General features: G+C 33.7%; 1 protein-coding gene across 2 annotated transcripts in view; it reads left to right on the top strand.

Moving 5' to 3' along the window:
• ADAMTS6 (ADAM metallopeptidase with thrombospondin type 1 motif 6) overlaps positions 1–19,928 on the top strand; it is a 192,554-nt gene that overhangs the window by 74,637 nt on the left and 97,989 nt on the right. For both annotated transcript variants that reach the window (XR_004983049.2, XM_036410424.2), the window contains exons 10-11: positions 10,444–10,590; positions 19,142–19,283. Coding sequence is in view for 1 of the 2 variants with exons in the window: in XM_036410424.2 (XP_036266317.1) it covers positions 10,444–10,590; positions 19,142–19,283 (289 nt within the window). In the remaining variant the exon portion in view is untranslated. The remainder of the gene's footprint in view (positions 1–10,443; positions 10,591–19,141; positions 19,284–19,928) is intronic.

The raw sequence follows: 19,928 nt of genomic DNA, 5'->3' as shown, positions 1-19,928 counted from the left end.
GTAGCCTTAAGTAATCGGCAAGCTTCAAACCTGGATTGCTTCAAATATGGGAAAAAGGCAGCATTACACGTTTAGTAAAGTCCTAAAATTATGGGTATTCTAGTTTCCATTGCAATAAACAGCAAGGGAACAAAAGGGAAAAGCCCTTCTTATGCAGGCAGTTTATCTTCAGTGCACTTACAAATTTAGCTCATTAATGACTGTCATAATCTTATGCAACCAGACTGAATGTAATAGGTTCTGGTGGATTCAATTAAATCGAAAGGTCAGGACAAGCAACATAGCATGGATGAGTAATGTGTGTAGGGGAGCACTACTCCTTCATGCAGTTGCACGTTAGTCAATGCCAGCATATGCTGTGTAAGTCCCCTTTTCTTATATGTACTTACATAGCCCATTAGAGGGTTTATCTCTGTATATCTTATTAAGTTTCTAACTGTACTACTCTCAGGCCCCCTAGATTTTTTGTTGTTGTTGTTGGTCTAATGGGTAATTCCTTTAAATTTTTCCTAAGATGAATGGTTTATACCTTCTATAGAAGAATGTGCAAGAGGTAGAATATACCTCTTAAGATTTATGTTCCTTCGAATAACTTTTTTTTACTTCTAATTCTTGTTTGGTAGTGCGATTGTTAGAAATCGTGTGTGTGTGTGTGTGTGGGAGGGGGGGGATACACAAAATGCTTTTTAATGAGAGCCAGAAGAAATGCTTCCATTCAAAAATATTATTTGACTGACTAGAAATTAGCTTTCTTTCCATGTCCAGTTGATTACTATGTGACTATTCCTTTTCCCCAGACAATTAGGCAGGATGTGATTAACATGTTATCTTTTTAAATTTGTCAAATTGTATTTGGTCAGGTAGGAAAGATCTATTTCATGGATCTAAAGAGCCCTTTACTTGCTTTTAAGATTTTAGGGTTTAGCTTTGAGGAACCCAGCAAGTCAGTCTGGCACAATTCATATAATTAAAATACAGTGCTTTCTGTTCTTCTGAAACAAAGCAATAGCCATGATAAACATCAAGTATACTTTCCAGATAAAGTATAATGAACTTTTTTGTAATTTGTATTGTTTAGTAGGGTGGATGTTAAGTGAGATGATGAAGTCTGCAGATTCAGCACAATGAAGAACATTTGACCATTGATTACTGAAACTTGCCCCTACTCAGTCATTAGACTGTGTGAATACTGTCTACCTTTTAAAAAATTGTGTAGAATATGGTTTTGCACCCAGTGCTTGCTCATGTAGGGAGCTAATACCCATTTTAAACAGCTACGGGATAGCTTTTTTCTTTGGTCTTAATGACTACTTTTATGTTTCTCCATACCTTTGTGAAAACAAGAAGTTAGTTTTCTTGTCAAGTGAAAAATTGAGGTTTATGCTATTTTTAAATGGCATGTCTACCTCTAATGTAGGCTATAAGCCAAAGGCACTTAATGAAACTGTATAGAAAAGAATGTTCTTTGAAAGATTTTTTTCATTAATTATGTAGTTGCCATAGTTTCAGAAGTTGAAAAATTATGGTGTTAAAGAGGGGTGGCAAGAACTCAACCAGACCTCTAGTTATACTGAGAAAACTATCTAATGTATTCCTACTGTACAAAAATAATTTAAAAAAGAGATATTAAAATATTAATCTTTTTAAAGGATGCACATTGAAGTCTGCAGGACTGAAGTGACACAATGCCTGATATTTACTTTTAAAAGAAAGGGGGGAAAGGGAAAGATAAAGCAAGAAGAGCAACATGTTACATATTATTCTCATCATGATGTGTGGATGGGAGTTCATTAGGCTGCTCCCTCTACCATTGTGTATGTCTGCTTTCTTTTGCAAATAACGATAGGTCTTTAGGCCACAAATCTTTTAGATGTGACAACTCATTTATTAACTAATAGTGATTTGAGTGAACTATAAACCTGATTTTCAGAAAATGTGAAGAAGTGTCAAAAGTTGTATTGAAAGCTGTAGGGGTATGTCTATCAGTCTTGCTTTCAGAAATCAATATCATTGTTTGGTTATACCAATTGGGGTATGCTTTTATAGAAGACTGACTGGGAGATGATTTTTTTTTTTAAAGGAGAAATGTGCCAAGACTTCAGAATAAAATTGTAAAGTAAGTTATGTGTGTTAGGAAGCTCCAGTTACTGTTTTCATCCATCCAGATTTCCCTTCTTCTGGTGAAAGTACCTCTCTTTATTTTTTAAATTTATATTTATTTTTTTATCCTCACCCAAAGATACTTTTTTTATTAACTTTGAGAGAGAGTGTAAGAGAGAGGGAAAGACAGAAAGAAATATTTGATGTGAAAGGAACACATTGATAGGTTGCCTCCTGCACACGCCCAAACCAGGGCCCAGGCCAGGGAGGAGCCTGCATTCGAGGTACGTGCCTTTGACCAGAATCAAATCTGGGACTCTTTGGTCAGCAGGCGGATGCTCTATCTACTGAGCCAAACCGGCCAGGGCCCTAACTGCCTTTAAATGCTTGAACAGTGCTATGCTCTCATGATAGAAGGTTAATAATAAGCATACACCAAAGTAGTGTGTCAACACCATGCTATTGTCTGTGCCCATGTTTTTCCTTTTTTGTTTAATCCCTTTACCTTTCCACTCAGCCTCCCCTCCACACACACTCCCAACCTTCAACAGCTGTTAGCCTATTCAGCTTTTTTATCCACTCATCGATTGATGGGCACTTGGGCTGTTTTCAAATTGTGGCTATTGTAAATAATGCTGCAGTGAATATAGGGGTGCTTATATTCTTTTGAATTAGTGTGTCAGGTTTCTTTGGATATATTCTTAAAAGTAGAATCATGGGCTCATAAGGCAATTCCATTTTTAACTTTTGAGGTAACGCCATACTGCTTACCACAGTGGCTGCACCAATATGCATTCCCATCAGCAGTGTACAAGCGTTTCCTTTTCTCCATATCCTCACCAACACTTGTTTGTTGATTCATTGATGATAGCCATTCCAGCAGGTGCAAGGCGGTATCTCATTGTGGTTTTAATTTGCATTTCTCTGCTGATTAGCGATCTTGAGTATCTTTTCACATGTCTATTGGCCATCTGTATGTTCTCTTTGGAGAAGTGTCTGTTCAGGTTTTTTGCCCAATTTTAATTGGATTGTTTGTGGTTCTTTTGGTGTTGAGTTTTATAAGTTTTTTGTAAATTTTGCACACTAACCCCTGATCAGATGTATCTTTGATGAAGATGTTCTCCCATTCAGTGGGTTGTCTTTCCATTTTGTTGATGGTTTTCTTTGCTGTGTAGAAGCTTTTTAGCTTGATGTAATACCATTTGTTTATTTTTTCTTTTGTTTCCTTTGACCAAGGGAAGAGTTTATACTAAATATGAACTTGCTTTTATATAGGTTTGCAAAGAGTCGAGATTTCATTAGGCACATCCCTCCTCATTAAATAACTTCCTAAGTAAGTCCAAAATGAAGTCCAAAGTTAGAACTGAGTTCCAAATTCTGTTTTAGAAAACACATAAGCAAATTGTAATAACTATCCTATTGGGTAACTATTAAAACTAAAAATGTTTGCCAGATGTGGGTATAGAAGGCTCTGAGTACATCCATTAAATTTTGCTTTTGCTTTATTGTAACAAGTGATTCATAGCCAAGATCAGTTATGAATAAGAACAGATCAAAGAGATTACAAATGGAAAATAGTTTTTTAAGAAAGATGTCCCTTTATTCCCTTATGTTTTTCTACTACAATGGGAAGGCTTAGTTTTGAGATTTTATAGTTGTCACAATTTAGACTATAATTATGTCATCACTTTTTAAAGTACTTTTTAAAGGGAAATTTTCTCATTTTAAAACATTAAGAAACTATTCTTTTAAAAAATACATTAAAATTTTTTTTTATTGATTTCAGAGAAGAAGGGAGAGGTAAAGATAGAAAGAAACATCATTGATGAGAGAGAATCATTGATCATACCCCTCACTGGGGATTGAGCCTGCAGCCCGGGCACGTGCCCTGACCAGGAATTGAATCGTGACCTCTGGCTCATAGATTGACGCTCAACCACTGCGCCATGGCAGCTGGGCAAGAAACTATTCTTTAATTCTATCATTGTGTATATGTTATCTTATTCAAGAACTGAATAGCATCTATTTTTTTTCCTCTAGTGGCTGATTTTAAAAGTACATGCTCTGTGTGCTAACGATTATTTAACGAAATGCAAGACAGTTTAAATACAGGATAATTTAAGAAAAAAATGATGCTGATATATTACCATGATAAAATTAAGATTGCTTAGATAGATAAGTTGTATTAGGCATTTTAAGATTTTTCTTAGCTATACAGATCCTTTATTTGGTTTGAAAACATCAATTATGATTTTAAAAAGAATCGCCAGACTGAATGCATATTAACTTTATACTCAGTAGTCTGTGTTTACTCTTTTTTTATTAAACTAATCTTCCAAAAGAACAAATAAGAATTGTGTATCAATTTGAGAGTAAGCTATTATTTTGTGGTCCAAAATACATTGTTACTTTTAAAGTAAGCGGTTAAATAATATATGATTAAGTGATGTAAAATATAATCACCAATGAGCTTCCTCCAATATATCCTAAAAAAATAAATGACATAAGGAATTTGTTCCTTATATATCTCTACATATGTATATAAGGAGATTTTGTTTTGTTAAACATATATTTAAAGGAAAAATAATTTTTTATTTAATACTAGAGGCCCAGTGTATGGATTTGTGCACCGGTGGGGTCCCTTGGGCTAGCCTGCAGGGATCAGTGGACTTCTGTGCCACTGCAGCCTGGCCTTACCTACCAGTTCATCAGGCTCCAGCCTGCTATTCGTGTTGATCCTGCACAGCAAGAAGTAGTGCGCTAAGCAGCAAGTGGCCAGGAAGGAGCCCAAGACTGGGCTGGGTGCCACTCCTGCTCATCCCGGCCCCCCTGCCACCTCAGCCTGGGCGCACAGGTGGAGTGTCCATGAGAAAGGCTCACACAGCCACAGCTACACTCACCAGCCATAAGCCCAGAATCTGGTGGCCTTCTGTCAGCTGAGCGGCACTCCTGCATTGAGGGTCTGTCTCCTGGTGGTCAGTGCATGTCATAGCTACTGGCCTGGCATCCAGTCTCTTGGGCTTTTATATATACTGTATAGAGTTTTGGATTGTGGTTGACCGTGGATTACTGAAACCGCAGATAAGGGGAACTACTTTAGTAAGTAATTCTGCTCTTTATCCAGGGTTGATGTTACCTCATTTCTTAAAGCTATCCTGAAACATAGCCTGGGTAAAGAGGAAGCTTTGCAGACTTGGTATACCCAGCATAAGATAGGAATCATAAGAGGCCCACAGAAAACTGTCTCTCTTAACTTCCCCCTCACCTTTCTCTCTCTCTCTGGTCCTAAAACTCTCCACAAATCAGAAACACTACTTTTATGTAATCTGCAATGTTTTATTAAACACATAAAACCAACCATGGGAGTGTTCGCTTGTTACTACTGTTCACTCATCAGGGTGGGCCCCAGGTTTACTAAACTCTCTCCTCTCTCTCTCTCTCCTTTGTTTTGTTCTTTTAAAAAAACAGTATTTTTGAAGCTAAAGAGCAAACTTTATTTTACATATTTCTGTCTATCTACATCTACCTACCTACCTACCTACCCACCCAACCATACATCCATCTATCCAGCCAACCTTAGTTCTTGGGCACAATATCATTATCAGTCCCAGTAGAGACCTTCTGCTCTATATCTCTATTTCCATTCCCACTGCCATTTGTTTGATACGCATATTTGAGTACATGCATATTCTTGTAAAATATTGCAGGTTGCTTTGTGCATGTATGTATTCATTTTGAACTTTTTAAGTTTGAAATGATTTCAAACTTATAGAAATATTGATATAATAAAAAGCCTTTTCATGTGTCCTTCACTCAGATTCAGTTGTTAATATTTTGCAATATTTGCTTTATCTCTTTCTGTAAATGTACATGAATTTTTTTCCTTAGGTATTTGAGAGTAAGTTGTAGACATTTCTCTTATCCCCAAATATTTTATCATCTATTTCCTAAGGAGAAAAGATAATCTCCTAAATAACCACTAATAGCCCTGCGCATGAATCCGTGTGCCAGTAGTTTGCCAGTAGCTCGCTGCCACCCCCCAATAGCTCTTCCCTCCCCTTCCTTTTCTCCTCTCCATAGCTTGCTGCCCTGCCCTTTCCTGTAGCTCGGTGCCCCACCTTCCTACTGATCCGTGATTTGGTCATTATGCAGTCTGTTGTTATGCTTCACAGTGTAATGACTATTTGCATATTATATCTTTATTATATAGGAGAATATAGCTGTCAAATTAGAAAATTTAACATTGGTATACTTCTATCATCAATATACAATCATATTCAAATTTTATCAGTTGTCCCAGAAATGTTCTTTATAACCTCCCTTCCTTCTCCAATCCAGTTTTCATTGCATTTAGTTATGTCTCTTTAGTCTTTAGTTTGGAACAATTCCTTGACCTAGTATATGAAAGTGTGTATGTAACTTTTGTTTACATGTTTGATATAGTGTATAGACATTGTTCTTTTTCTTAATTTTTCACTATTTTTAAGGTCCACCCATATTTATGTGTAGACATGTATCTTGTTTGCTGACTCCAAGTTCTGTTTAGTATTCCATAATATGCATCTGCCAAAGTTTACTTATCCATTCCCTAATGACAGACACCTAGATTGTCTTTATCTCCTTGCTATCATAAATAATCCTGTCATGAACATCTTTATGCATATTCTCTTTGGGAATATTTCCGGGATATATATCCAAGAATAGGATTTCTGAGTCATAATGTATCTGCCTATTTAATCTGACTAAGTCCTGCTGAATTGCTCTCTGGAACAGCTGCCCTGACCACATTACAAATATCGTGAACTAAGATCCCAGTTTCTCTACATTATTCCCAACACTGAGTACTAGGTAACATTCTTATATTTGTCAGTATGATGGTTTTAAAGTGGTCTCTTATTTATTTTCTCTTATCACTAATGAGCTTCACTTTTTTTTTTCCTTTCTAAGTTCTTCAATAATTTCCTCAGGAGAGAAAAAAAAACCTTTTCTCTCTTACACTTCTGAATTTTTTAAAACTATGTACTCTATTGTGTATTTTTCAGCTGTATAAAAATTTTCATTTTTTTCTAAGTAACTACAAAAGATAGAATTTCTGGAATACTGTATATATTAGCATATGAAAACAAAATTGTTATATATGTCTTTTAAAAATATCCAATTGAATCTGAATGCCATAGCAATTTGGAAACTATCGTATGCCTTTAAAAAAATACACACTCATTTTTATTTTATAGTTAAAATCTTAATCATTTTTTCCCTTTAACTAAATATGTTTGCTTCTTCTCTCCCTCCCAGGCTATTACCCTAATATATATTTTATATTTTAAATATATTTAAACATATATTTTATGCTCAAAAGTATGTTTAATTATATAAAATATCTCCATAAAATATATCTATATAGCAATTACATTAAAAATTTCCTATAATCATAAAGAATTTTTCCTGAATTATTTTTTTAAATAGCAATCATTATTAGTTAATGATTGGTCAGAGGGGCATATCCACATTACAGATTTTAAAAATAATAAAATATAAAAGTAAATAAAATATGAAAGCAAAGTTTTTATGAGAAGATGTATCTTTAATTAGATGTATTTTTTAATTATTGCATTTATCTTTGTATTCCTATAAAATAAGGTAGACCCTAGCTGATTTGGGCCAGTGGATAGAGACTGAGGAGTCTCGGGCTCAATTCCAGGCAAGGGCACATGCCCAGGTTGTGGGCTCGATCCCCAGTAGGGGGTGTACAGAAGGCAGCCAATCAATGATTCTCTCTCATCATTGATGTTTCTTTTTTTCTTTTTCTTTTTTAAAATATATTTTATTGATTTTTCACAGAAAGGAAGGGAAAGGGATAAATAGCCAGAAACATTGATGAGAGAGAAACATTGATCAGCTGCCTCCTGCACATCCCCCACTGGTGATGTGCCCGCAACCAATGTATATGCCCTTGACCGAATCGAACCTGGGACCTTTCAGTCCGCAGACCGACGCTCTATCCACTGAGCCAAAATGGTTTCGGCAATCATCATTGATGTTTCTATCTCTCACTCCCTTTCCCTTCCTCTCTGAAATCAATAATAAACAAACAAACAAACAAATAAATAAAATAAGGTAGGATTTCAGCATTAGTTCAAGTTCTTTATTTTGTTTCTGTAGATGATGAATGCTTTGTTTACACAAGTCAGTAGATGAGATGAAAGGAGTTTATTATAGAAATATCAATCAATTCATTGAACTTCTTTTGAATTATTTGTCTAAACATAACCATAGTGATCTATCATGAAAAAATAATTTTTACAACCCATCAGCTGTTAATTTGATTATACCCTCCTATAAATTTGATGAAAGCAAGAAACTACCTCATATATTTATTATTCAATCATTAACACCATACTCTTTCTCAAAGCTGACACCGAATGTTTTCCATCTCTCTTTTCTTGATGCCCATCCATATTTTTCTACTCCAAGACTTTGAACTGTTGTAAAATTGAGGGTGGGTGAAAAATAAGGTTTTCTTTTGTAAGTGGAAGAAATTTAATTTCAAAAGAAGAAACTTGATTTTTTAAAAGAATAGAGTACAATAAGGAAGTTGAAGATCTCGAAAATGACTTTCTTAAAACCATCTGTGCCTACCTACACCTATCTCAGCATGACTGCGGAATATTTAAGAGACTGCTGCTAAAGGGAAATAATATTTTAAAGTTATTATCATTTGACAAGAATTGTAGTAGTACTCATACAGTAGCACCAACCATTCAGAGAAATATAGAATATTAAGTTTATTGAATTAAGAATTTGAACAAAAGAGTCTTTTATGTAAAGTTGTAGCTGATTATTTTGACAGAATATATGTCTAATTCAACTAATTGTAAATCTCACCATCATGTCCTTCGAAGAGCATTCAAATAGGTTGATTCCAGCATGTTGATGTTAAGTGGGAAAATGAAATATTGGTGTTCTTGGATAGTTATCTGGTATTTTAACATGGGTTTCTGGACTTTTTCTTTCACTTCTTCTTTTGCTTATGATAGTTCTTTTGCCTGCAATACTAGTTTTCCTTTCTGCCCCCCATGTATGAATATATTATATGTCCTCATTATAGCTCTTTTATATCGTATTTATAAAGGCCAATTCATTCTATGCATGTCTCAAATCTAATCCCACTTCTCCATCCAATGCTCTAGTTCATACCCACATCATTTTTTATTGATAATGACCTTCCATCTGCTCCCCTTGGGTCCATTCTCTTCCCACTCCAATGTCTCTAGTGCAAAATTACTATGATGACCTGTCTAAAATACAGATAAGTCCTTATTCTCCTACTCAGAAATCGTCAGCCATTCTTGCAAATCTTCAATGTCTCTACACTGCCAAATGTATTAATATTTACTTTCATTAATTGTCTTCTCAACTAGCTGTCCAATTGTTTTCTCTAGCAACTATCTTCATCTATTTTATACTCTTGTCACACAAGTCATTTATTTCCTTGAACACACATCATTTATTAGAATGTCACAATGGAGACATATTTATTTTTTAGTAATACTCAACCTGAACTTTTGGCTACTTGTGATGAAAGGCTAAAATTTATTTATATGTAGTGGTTATGTATCCTTTACAGAAAAATTTTGGTGTATTATTAAATATTTTAAAATCACATTGATGGCACTAAACATGGCTTAGGACACCAAAAACAAACAAACAAAAGCTTTGAAAAATAAAGGGAGATGTTAATAAAGAAAAACTTTATCTCCATAATCATTCAATATATCAAGACTTTTCAAAATGTGTTTTGAAAACACATACAAGCCTAAATTGTCTATGTATTTAATTCTCTCTTATTTATATTAGTAAGAAAAAGGACTTTGTATTTGGACTACAACCTAGGACTCAATGGATCAAAACCATCTTCTTATAATTCCTTTCTGATTCATAGTGAATTATGAACTCTAGCATCTTAATAGGCAGGTTCTGCTAACAATTACAACACTGTGTGATCATTAATAGGTCTTGTATTTTTACTAAATTTGTTTTTCTAATCTATAAAGTGAGAATTAATACATATTCTGTATCTGTTCAAGAAGAAATAACATTTGAGATTACTGTATATGATAAATTTAAAGAGATTTGGAAATATATCATATTATTGACTTATTCCTTAGTCTCTTTAACTTTAAGCCTATATTTCCTTATAGTATCTAGTCTACCGTTATGGAAGGCATATGTTAATAAAACTAATACATGATCAAATAATAAAATAAAGGATATATTGGGGTTTGTTTTATTATTTTTTCTTATTTCTTTTATGTTTCTTATGTTTCTTTCTTGTTAAAACAGTTTTGGTATGAACCATGATGGACTTGGAAATCCTTGTGGGACGAAAGGTCATGAAACAGCAAAACTTATGGCAGCTCACATTACTGCAAATACCAATCCTTTTTCCTGGTCTTCCTGCAGTCGAGACTACATCACCAGCTTTCTAGAGTAAGTAATCTCTGGAGAGTGATGATGAATTACTCTAGAAGTAAGCCATTGCTAGAAGCCTAATATATGGTGCTTCAAACTTTGCATAATGAGTACCTTTTATAGGGCCCAGCAATATTTCAGGTGGTTCCAAAAGTACTTCAGTATATCATTGTGGCAAATATTTTCCTTCATACTCAAATAAAACTTACAGAATAGATTGGAGGAACTGAAGCAGGGATTTAAGTGGGGTTGATGATATCAGTGTTAGAAATGTTCACTAAATGGGAAGCAATGTCAGAAAAAATGTAGACTAATACAATTTAATAGAGCATAGTTCAGGCTTTAATTCAGTGGTTATACATTTCATTTACTGGTGAAAAAAACAACACCCGAGTTCTATAAGAATGCCATAGGACCTAATTGTAGCAATCAACAACAATAAAAAATCAAACACCCGGGAAATAAAAATGAAAAATTGAAAATTTGTCTTTGAAAATTTGTTTTAAAATATATTTTTATGGGTTTCAGAGAGGAAGAGAGAGATAGAAACATAAACTAATAGAGAGAATCATTGATCGGCTTCCACCTGCATGACCCGTATTGGGATCAACACGTGATCTCCTGGTTCATAGGCTGACGCTCAACCATTGAGCCACAGTGGCCAGGCTTGACAATTTATTAAGAAACACATCTTTCCTACAGTTTGGGACCTTCTTTCTTTTCTTTTACTGTGTATTTCAAGAGTTTGTGAAGAATATAAATTACTAGCTAATAGGAAGGCAGGTGTTGAACACTTCCACATTTTACCTGCGCAGCGGGCTTCAGTATTGAACTCTGTAAACTAATAGACTTAGGCTCATTTTCTAACTGTGTGACCTTGGGCATGTTACTTCAGCTTTCTAATCTCCAGATTCTCATTTCTTAAATGAGCTTAGTTAATAATATATACAACATTAGTTATTCTGTATATAATTCTGTATAATGATAAAATGTATTAAAACACTTAAAAGACATTCATCAAGTGGTAAATATTACTATTTTAAATGATATCAAGGTTTTAAGCTCTATGGCTCTGTCATTACCTTCAATAATTTTGTGCCATTTTTTTTCCCTTGGGGAGAAGAGATTAAATACTCTGTGAAAAGGTGAGTCATACATAAAGCACAGGTGATTAATTAATCAGAATTTGAAAATTCTTTTTAAAAACTTTCCCTTCAAAGTTTATGTTAACATACTAATAGGGGCAGCATTTTTAAAAATTCAGATAGGTTATGTAGGATAACCTACTAGTAAGTTTGTTCAAGTTTTGGATCATAGCTAGGAATGTTCTGATAATATTCTGAAAACTTATAAATAGTTATTTTTTAGAAAGCCTCAACAAGAGGTTTAAAAAATACCTATTATGGTGCTTTACTCAATCAAAGATCAAAAGATAAATGCTTAAAATGGGCTCTTTTGAATTAACTATTATAATATAATAATGAAATTGAGGGAATTCACTTAGAAGGTAGTGCTGCGTAACCTGACAAGTTTTAACCGTAATAATAGACAATTTTAGCTCTGTGCTTGCCTGGTGCCAAAACTGGGTAAAGGGTTATAAAGATAGACCATAGACCACAGATAATTTGTTGGACATCTTTTGGTAGTTTTTTTTTCCCCCCACAACGCACTTGCAATATCATTTTTCAAGATTTTTTTTAAAATGAGATCATATTACCTAAATTTAAACATTGTTGAAAATCTGCTCTTCCCAGAAATCAAGCCAGATCTGCCATTTCTCCCTTGACTTGGCTCATGTTTTTCTAATGGAATCTTAGTATCTGTCACCAGAAAGACAAATTATATAACATGCTCAGTATTCCTGTGCATTTTCAAAGGCTTCCCTCCTCTTGTTCTTTTCAAGTACAATTTTTTTTTCTCCTCTTTTCTGTTTCTATTGCACAGCCCTTTGCTAGACAGTCTCTGTATGCATACTAAATACAAGGACCATGTTTCATTTCTTGCCAGCACCTACTCCATTGAAATAATATTAAGGCCATTAAAACATTCCAAAAGGAAACCCCAAAATTGCTGATAAAATATAGTTAAGAAATCACCACTGGTTTGGTGAGAGATGTAAATCTCTTATTAATTACAAGAAAGTGTCTCATTGAATTAATTAAAATAATTAATACAAAGAGCATTTATTTAAGTCTTCTATCTCTCTGCATTTTGTATGTGTAAGCATGATTAGTATTGTCCGGGTTCTAATAGGCTTATTTATCCTGTATTTTATAAAAATATTTCTGTTTTGCATTCTCCTGGGGATACTCACAAAATTTAAGCCATTTGTGAGAGACAGATGTGAAAGACAATGAGTAGCAATTTGGGGAAAGTTGCCCCCCCAACCCCTAATAAACTAAACAACCTTGATCATAATCTGACTAAGCAGTAAAGATTTTTAAAATACAAAGCCCTTTAAAAAGGTCAGTTTACTGGAGCACAAAAACATAATAGTAACTTTCTTGAATTTCTTTGTTCCTTTTTTTATTAATGCAGCGCACTTAATTGCTTTAGCAGCTATGTGTGATATTTTTTAAAATCCAGTGATATTTTGATCAGGGATTGAGGTTACATTTATGTTTTATAGTTGGCTCAAAAAGACTCATAACATTTTATTTCAGTTTCTCCTCTCAAGAAAAAGAAATCTGTAAAGATGAATTGTTTAGGAACTGTAGCCCAGCCAACAAAATGCATACCTTTCTCTACTTAGTAACTGTATAGGCCAAAGATGGTGGATTTTAACAATGAGCTTTCTATGATTTATAGATTCACTATTCACTATGTTCAACAGAAAACCATTCCATGGCCTTTACATGCCAATATAATAAAAAGTCTCTTGTGTCAAACCCTACGTGCTACTGATCAACCAGGAGATGGTGTTTACCAACTCCCAATATTTTTTTTCAGATTTCTTAAACTCGGTGATTCAATAAGTGGTTCATGAATCGCCCAGAAGCCGTCCTGATTAAGTAATAAAGAGCCTATTTCCGTTAGAATGGACGTGTTATGCCAGCTTCTGATGTTTTCGCCGACGGCTTTGCAGGTAGTGTCCTTCCTATCTGCCTGCGGGACTTATTTATTTATTTACTGACTTAGAAAGTGGAGAAAGATGAACCTGGTATCATGACTCACTCTCACTGATGACACTGGGCTAAGTTACCAGGCAGTGGAAGGCAGCCAGAAGTCATTTAGTTAAGTTTTTTTTTTCTTTTTCTGTCCCCCCCTCAAATATATTTCCCACCACTTAGTGGTAGTACAGAGTAATTTCATATAGTTTTTAAAAATCCTGAAGCTTCTGTGAATCAGTGTGCTCTATTTAATTAAAGTCTGTTATATGTTTGAGCTGTCAAAGATCCACAGCAAAATCTCCTATAGTTACACATTAAATAGAGATGATCCATTTTCACAGAAAGGATGGAAGATGAAAAGGAAAGGCAACATTGTGGCTGAAATTGAGGTAGGAAGAAAGGTGAGTGCAGAGCCACAAGAGAAGTGACATCAGATGAACAGGATGACTAAGGCACTCATATTTCTTCTATAGTATCTACTTTGAAGGTTAATGTCAATGATCTGTTAGACGGAAAGCAGTTTTATAGTTGGGATCTCTTTTTTTTTTTTTTTAACGTGGAATCCATGGAACAGCTTAGAAAAACAGATTTCTCCTCATTCCATGTTTCTGACACTCTTGGGGGACTTCACTTAAACCCATAAATATCATCGATAAGTTTTAATCGCATATGGAGAAAAAGAGAGCATAACTTAGTGAACCGTTATTGATACTGTGTTTGTATATTGGAAGCTTCAAGTTCAGTTTTGTTCAAGGACCCTCTCATCCAGAGGATAAGAAAGGAAGATCTGACTTAAAGAAACTCATTTTAGGATGGAATGTATGGTTAGTTTTGTGAAGACTGGTAGTGCAGTTTATGAGAACACAGTAGGTAAGAAACTTCACTTGTAATAGATGATACCAACTTAATTCATTTTTACTTGGTTTAGATTTATGAGCACAATTCTGTGGAAAATAATACCAGAGGGCATTATTTAAGTTAACTTTTTGCTGCTGTTGTTCAAAGACTGTTAAGATATGTACAGAGTTATATAGAAAGATTTATTTTTTAGATTGACCCACTGTACTATAGACTAAAGGTCTATCTATACTTTATTGCAGTGGTTGGCAAACTCATTAGTCAACAGAGCGACAAAGCAGTTTGCCAACCACTGCTTTATCGTATAATTGTTGAAGTGAAAAATAAATATACAATTACAATTAAGGGTATGTCCTCATGTGTTCTGGAAACAAAGCCAAGAGTGCATATTTTATGTAAGGGTCTGTAAATTTTACTTGAAGACTCAAGTCTGGCTCACGTTTCTATTTTCAAGGCTAACTTTTGAGCTATGTAAATAAGACTTCTCTAAATTAGAAGTAGAATACATAAAATATGACTTTGCTATCATGCTACGAGGATTTCTGGAAATGTAAATATACTTTGATTTACTAAGAATTTCTTAGTCAAGGAAAAAGCATGTTCTTCAAACTGATACACATTTTTTGTTTTGCCTTGTCTTAGAAGCATAACAAAAGCAGAGTCTATGAATTCAATAGTTATCTATATTTGCTGTATATTTTAACTAGGATTGGGCTTTTAGTTATGAAATATATGCAGATAGGGAAATAATCACAATTTTACTTTTTAAGTTTATTCTTTTGCTCTAGACACCTGTATATTATACTTAACAATAGTGAGTTGCATTAACATCCCAGATGGAAACTACTAACAGTATCCTTCATTTTTTTAATGATGAGTGAGTGAGGTTTATGTTTTCTGAGTGGAAAAGTTCTCATATGTCATTAAAACACAAACAATGTTTAAAAGTGCTATTTGATGAGAAAATATTTTATGTAATATTACCACTGTTATTATTTTGATAGTAGTAGCATAAATAATACTAGATTCATCATCATAAGAATTGTATGATTGAACTGATGAGCTAGAACCCTGGATTAAATAAAAATTACTCATAACTTCCACTTTGCTAAAAGGAAATAATTATAAAATATAAACAAAAATCTCATCTGTAATATTTTAAAGAGAAAATATTTGCACAGGAGGCCTGTACAAAAATATTCTTATCCTCATAATTTGCAATTTCCAGAAATTAGAAATAATTCACATGCTCATTTGATAACTGTGGTATAGTCTTAAATGGAATGTCGAAGAACAATATGAATGGTTAGGCTATAGTTCTACACATCAATATCGATATGTCCCACATTCTTAGTACTGAGTGAGTGAAATAAAGTCACAAAGGAAAACCTACAATATGACTCCTATCATACAGACTCCAAAATTAGGCAGCTGAATATTGGGAGGTAAAACTACTAATACAATGAAGGAAATTGTTATTAAACAATCAGAATATTAGTTACTTCCTGAGTGACATGAGGGGTCTAATTGGGATATACTACTTGGGTAATTTAAAAATAAAGAAAAGTACTTCCAGGGTTAATATAAATCTCTACTTGAAATTCACAGGAAAGTAGCAGACAAACGTTAGTAACCTTATGCAAAAGTATTTTTGCCACTTAACCCTCAGTTAAAAATTAAAATATGAAAATGACTCATTCCCCAAATACTTTGAGCAAGATTTTATTGTATAATATATACCAGGTATGGTTACTAGGAGGAAACCATGTACTATATAGAAACACTTTAAAGCAGCCTTGTCCCATACTGCTTTCCTGGAGCCGGTAATAATAGGTATGACACTTGACTTGCAAATATTGCAAATGTCACCAAACCCATCTCAAAAGGCCTTGTTGATGTCATGTTCCTAAATATGCATGTTCATTCTTAAGAATCTATATGATTTTTTGCTTATATTTTGTTTTACATGTTATTTTATTCTGTAAAACATAACTGGAAACGGAGAACAAGACTTGTGTAGATATTTAGTGAGACCACTTTAATACATAGGAATAGGTTATTCCAAAGAACTGAAACACAAATCCAGTTTGGGATACACTGACTGAGTAGAATTTGGCCACAGTGACCACAGTGCATGGCATTCTTCATTGTCTGGAGGCCCTGGCAATGGTCTCTGCATTTGGTGTTTTTAAAGAGCAGGAACCGTGATTGGAAGACCATTAATACCCAAGAACTTCAAAAGAATAAGTATTGTCACTTACTCCTGGATTAAATCAATTTTCAGTACGCTATCAAGAAGGAATTTTTTTTAAAATATATTTTATTGATTTTGTACAGAGAGGAAGGGAGAGAGATAGAGAGTTAGAAACATCGATGAGAAAGTCATCGATCAGCTGCCTCTTGCACACCCCCTACTGGAGATATGCCCGCAACCAAGGTACATGCCCTTGACCAGAATCGAACCCGGGACCCTTCAGTCCCCAAGCCTACGCTCTATCCATTGAGCCAAACCGGTCTCGGCAAGAAGGAATTTTTTTTCTCATCCTATCTAGGCTTAAACTTTTGAGGTCCACATAATTTTTCCTATAAATATTTTAGGTTAATTTTCTGTATTCCTAAAAGTAATTATGTATAAATTTTTAAATAGATTTTTAATTGGTGCCATGTAGGTGATTACATATTATATACTTCAGTGAATATATAATTAATTATACTTTCTGCTTTATGTATTTACCTGTAGAACCCTGTACTTAAGAACTTCAGTACTTAAAATTTCCCCATTGATCTAGAGTAGTACTTAACTTGATAACTTATTTTTATTACATATTTAACTCTTTCATCGAGACTTTTATAATTTTGTTGCAGAGACATTTTTTAAAGAAAATTAAGGAATTAAGCAACTAATCCAATAATCTAACAACTATTGCATGTTATCAAAATGGTACATCTTCTTTTATTATATTTTTTGCCTTGACCTTATCATTAACCTTAGTGTAAAAATTTGAGTTTACTATAATAGTAGAATTACATTTGCCTAAAATTTGCATATGCATATAGGTTAAAGATGTTTTATATTATAACATAAAAAGAACTTGCTGTTTCTAAAATTAATAAGAAATAATTATCTTACTGAAATACACGGCAATTTTTAAAAAGTACAAAAAACAAGAAATAAAAAGCATTCTGTCATGAATACTGGATAGCTGGGTGAAAAAAGAAAAAAGTTGTTCTCTGTTAGATAGAAACCTTGAGCAGTGACAAGTGAATTGATTGTAATAGCCAATAGTAAAACCCCTCTGTATTAGTACCATATTGAATATTCCATCTAAATATTTTATTGATTAAAAATTAATCAGGAAAGGTCATAAATGAAAGGAAAAATTTGTAAAGAAAACAAGTATTCTGTCCTTTGGATCCCCCCACATTACCAGCTTTGGATCTTTTAATCTATCACCTTATGAATAATAAGTTTCAATTTTTAAAAGATATTAATTTGCTGCAGTGCAAATACGTTTGTATATAGCAAATGAACTTCTACATTTTAAGACTGTGATAAAATTTTAAGCAAATATCAAACTCACTATAATGCATGTCTCTTTTCTACTTATCTATAAATGAAAGTTTGTGCTGTCCTAAATAATAGTTGAAGAACTTATACTTGTGAAATTATTTTCCTTTGGCAAAGCAGATGGAAAAGATTTTGGGGGAAAAAAAACACAAGTGCTGGCACAATTGACAGGAATGTTGGAAAAAATTTTTAAATGTTGGCATAGGAATTCTTTAAAAATTCTAACTTACATGTGAAATGAAAGTACAAAAGCATCTGTCCTATTTTATGCACACTGACTGAATAAAATGAACAATTATATTTAGCAAAGTATAAAGCTCTTTAAACTAAGGTATTCTGTCTGGGTTTTGGCAATCTTTATGTTATTTGTTCCACTGAATTAAAATATTATGTTTGAGTACAAACACACTTTGAAAAGCAGAAATTATATAGAGAGGAGAACATTCCCTTTCTTAACTCTGATGACCCTAAATGAAATATGAAATTTTTGAGAGACTAAACATTTGTAATATACTTGAGAGGAGAACTTTGGATCTTTGCCTCATCTGTCATTCAGCTCGTTTATTATTGAAATATTTCAAGAACCTTTGGACATGTCATATATTGTTCTGCCCAAGGTGGAAGTATATAGATTAAGTCTTTAAGGATTACAACCACAATTTCCCCCCCACATTTTATGTTTTTAATTCTACTACCAGATGTGGTTATATTTTCACTGAAAGCAAACAAGAAACTTACAGCAACATGAAATTCTGTTTTGATTCCTTCAGAAATTAGTTTAAATCTGTTTTAAGGCCAACATTTTCGGATTGTTGTCTAAGATACTTTTATTATGTCTTGGTGCTGGAAAAAAGAATGGAACTCCTGTTCAGGTTTCAGTCAAGTTATTTGGCCATGTGATTATTTCTTGGTAGGAAGTATTGTTTTTCATGCATCACGTTATTAAAACAAAGAGCTCAATACCTGGTTTCATAATTGTGATTGAAATGGTCCATAGTGTCCCTAATTTTCTTTGATCCTTTGTGTTGAACAGTTCAGGCCGTGGCACTTGCCTTAATAATGAGCCTCCCAAGCGTGAATTTATTTACCCAACTGTGGCCCCAGGTCAGGTGTACGATGCTGATGAGCAATGTCGGTACCAGTACGGAGAAGGATCCCGCCAATGTAAATTTGGGGTAAGAAGTCTCAATCCTTATGTTTAGTTGTTTCTATGTGATCTTTCATGATACAAATGTTAGGATAGAGTTTTGATGAATATACTTTACCTCTGATAACATTGTTAATGCAAAAATTGCCTTTGATGCTGCTTTTTTTCTGAAATTGGTGTATCATTTCTAAATGTTTGCATAATCCTATATTAAATAATTTTCAAATGTCTTTTATAATTTTTATTGTATTTCTTCTTTAAGTCCTAAATTTACGATGTCAACTGAAATTTATCTTAAGAAATGTTATGGCTTTGAAAACTCTCCCTCACCTTCACCCTCACCTTTTCTGGTACTCTAATAACTGCATTAAGGGTATTTTTATATTGGCTAGGAGAAGCCTTTATTTAATATATTCTAGTACTGAGTCATTTTAAGTCGCTTCAGTCCATTGCTCATATTCTAACACAACAACCATGTGGGACAAGATGATGCTAACCCAAATAGAGAAACAAGGAAAATTGTTGTGGGGAAAAAAGATACTATGATTGACTCTCCGTGACTGCCTAAAGAAGTCTGTCTAGCTCAGAAAAACGAATACAAAATTCTTCTTGAGTTTCATAGAGAAAGATTTCGCTGTTTAGGATAAGGACATTTTTATAGTCGGTACACGTT

Source organism: Pipistrellus kuhlii, unplaced genomic scaffold, assembly GCF_014108245.1.
Source record: "Pipistrellus kuhlii isolate mPipKuh1 unplaced genomic scaffold, mPipKuh1.p scaffold_m20_p_4, whole genome shotgun sequence".
In the NCBI taxonomy this organism is placed as follows: domain Eukaryota; kingdom Metazoa; phylum Chordata; class Mammalia; order Chiroptera; family Vespertilionidae; genus Pipistrellus; species Pipistrellus kuhlii.
This window is presented reverse-complemented; position numbering and strand designations above follow the sequence as displayed.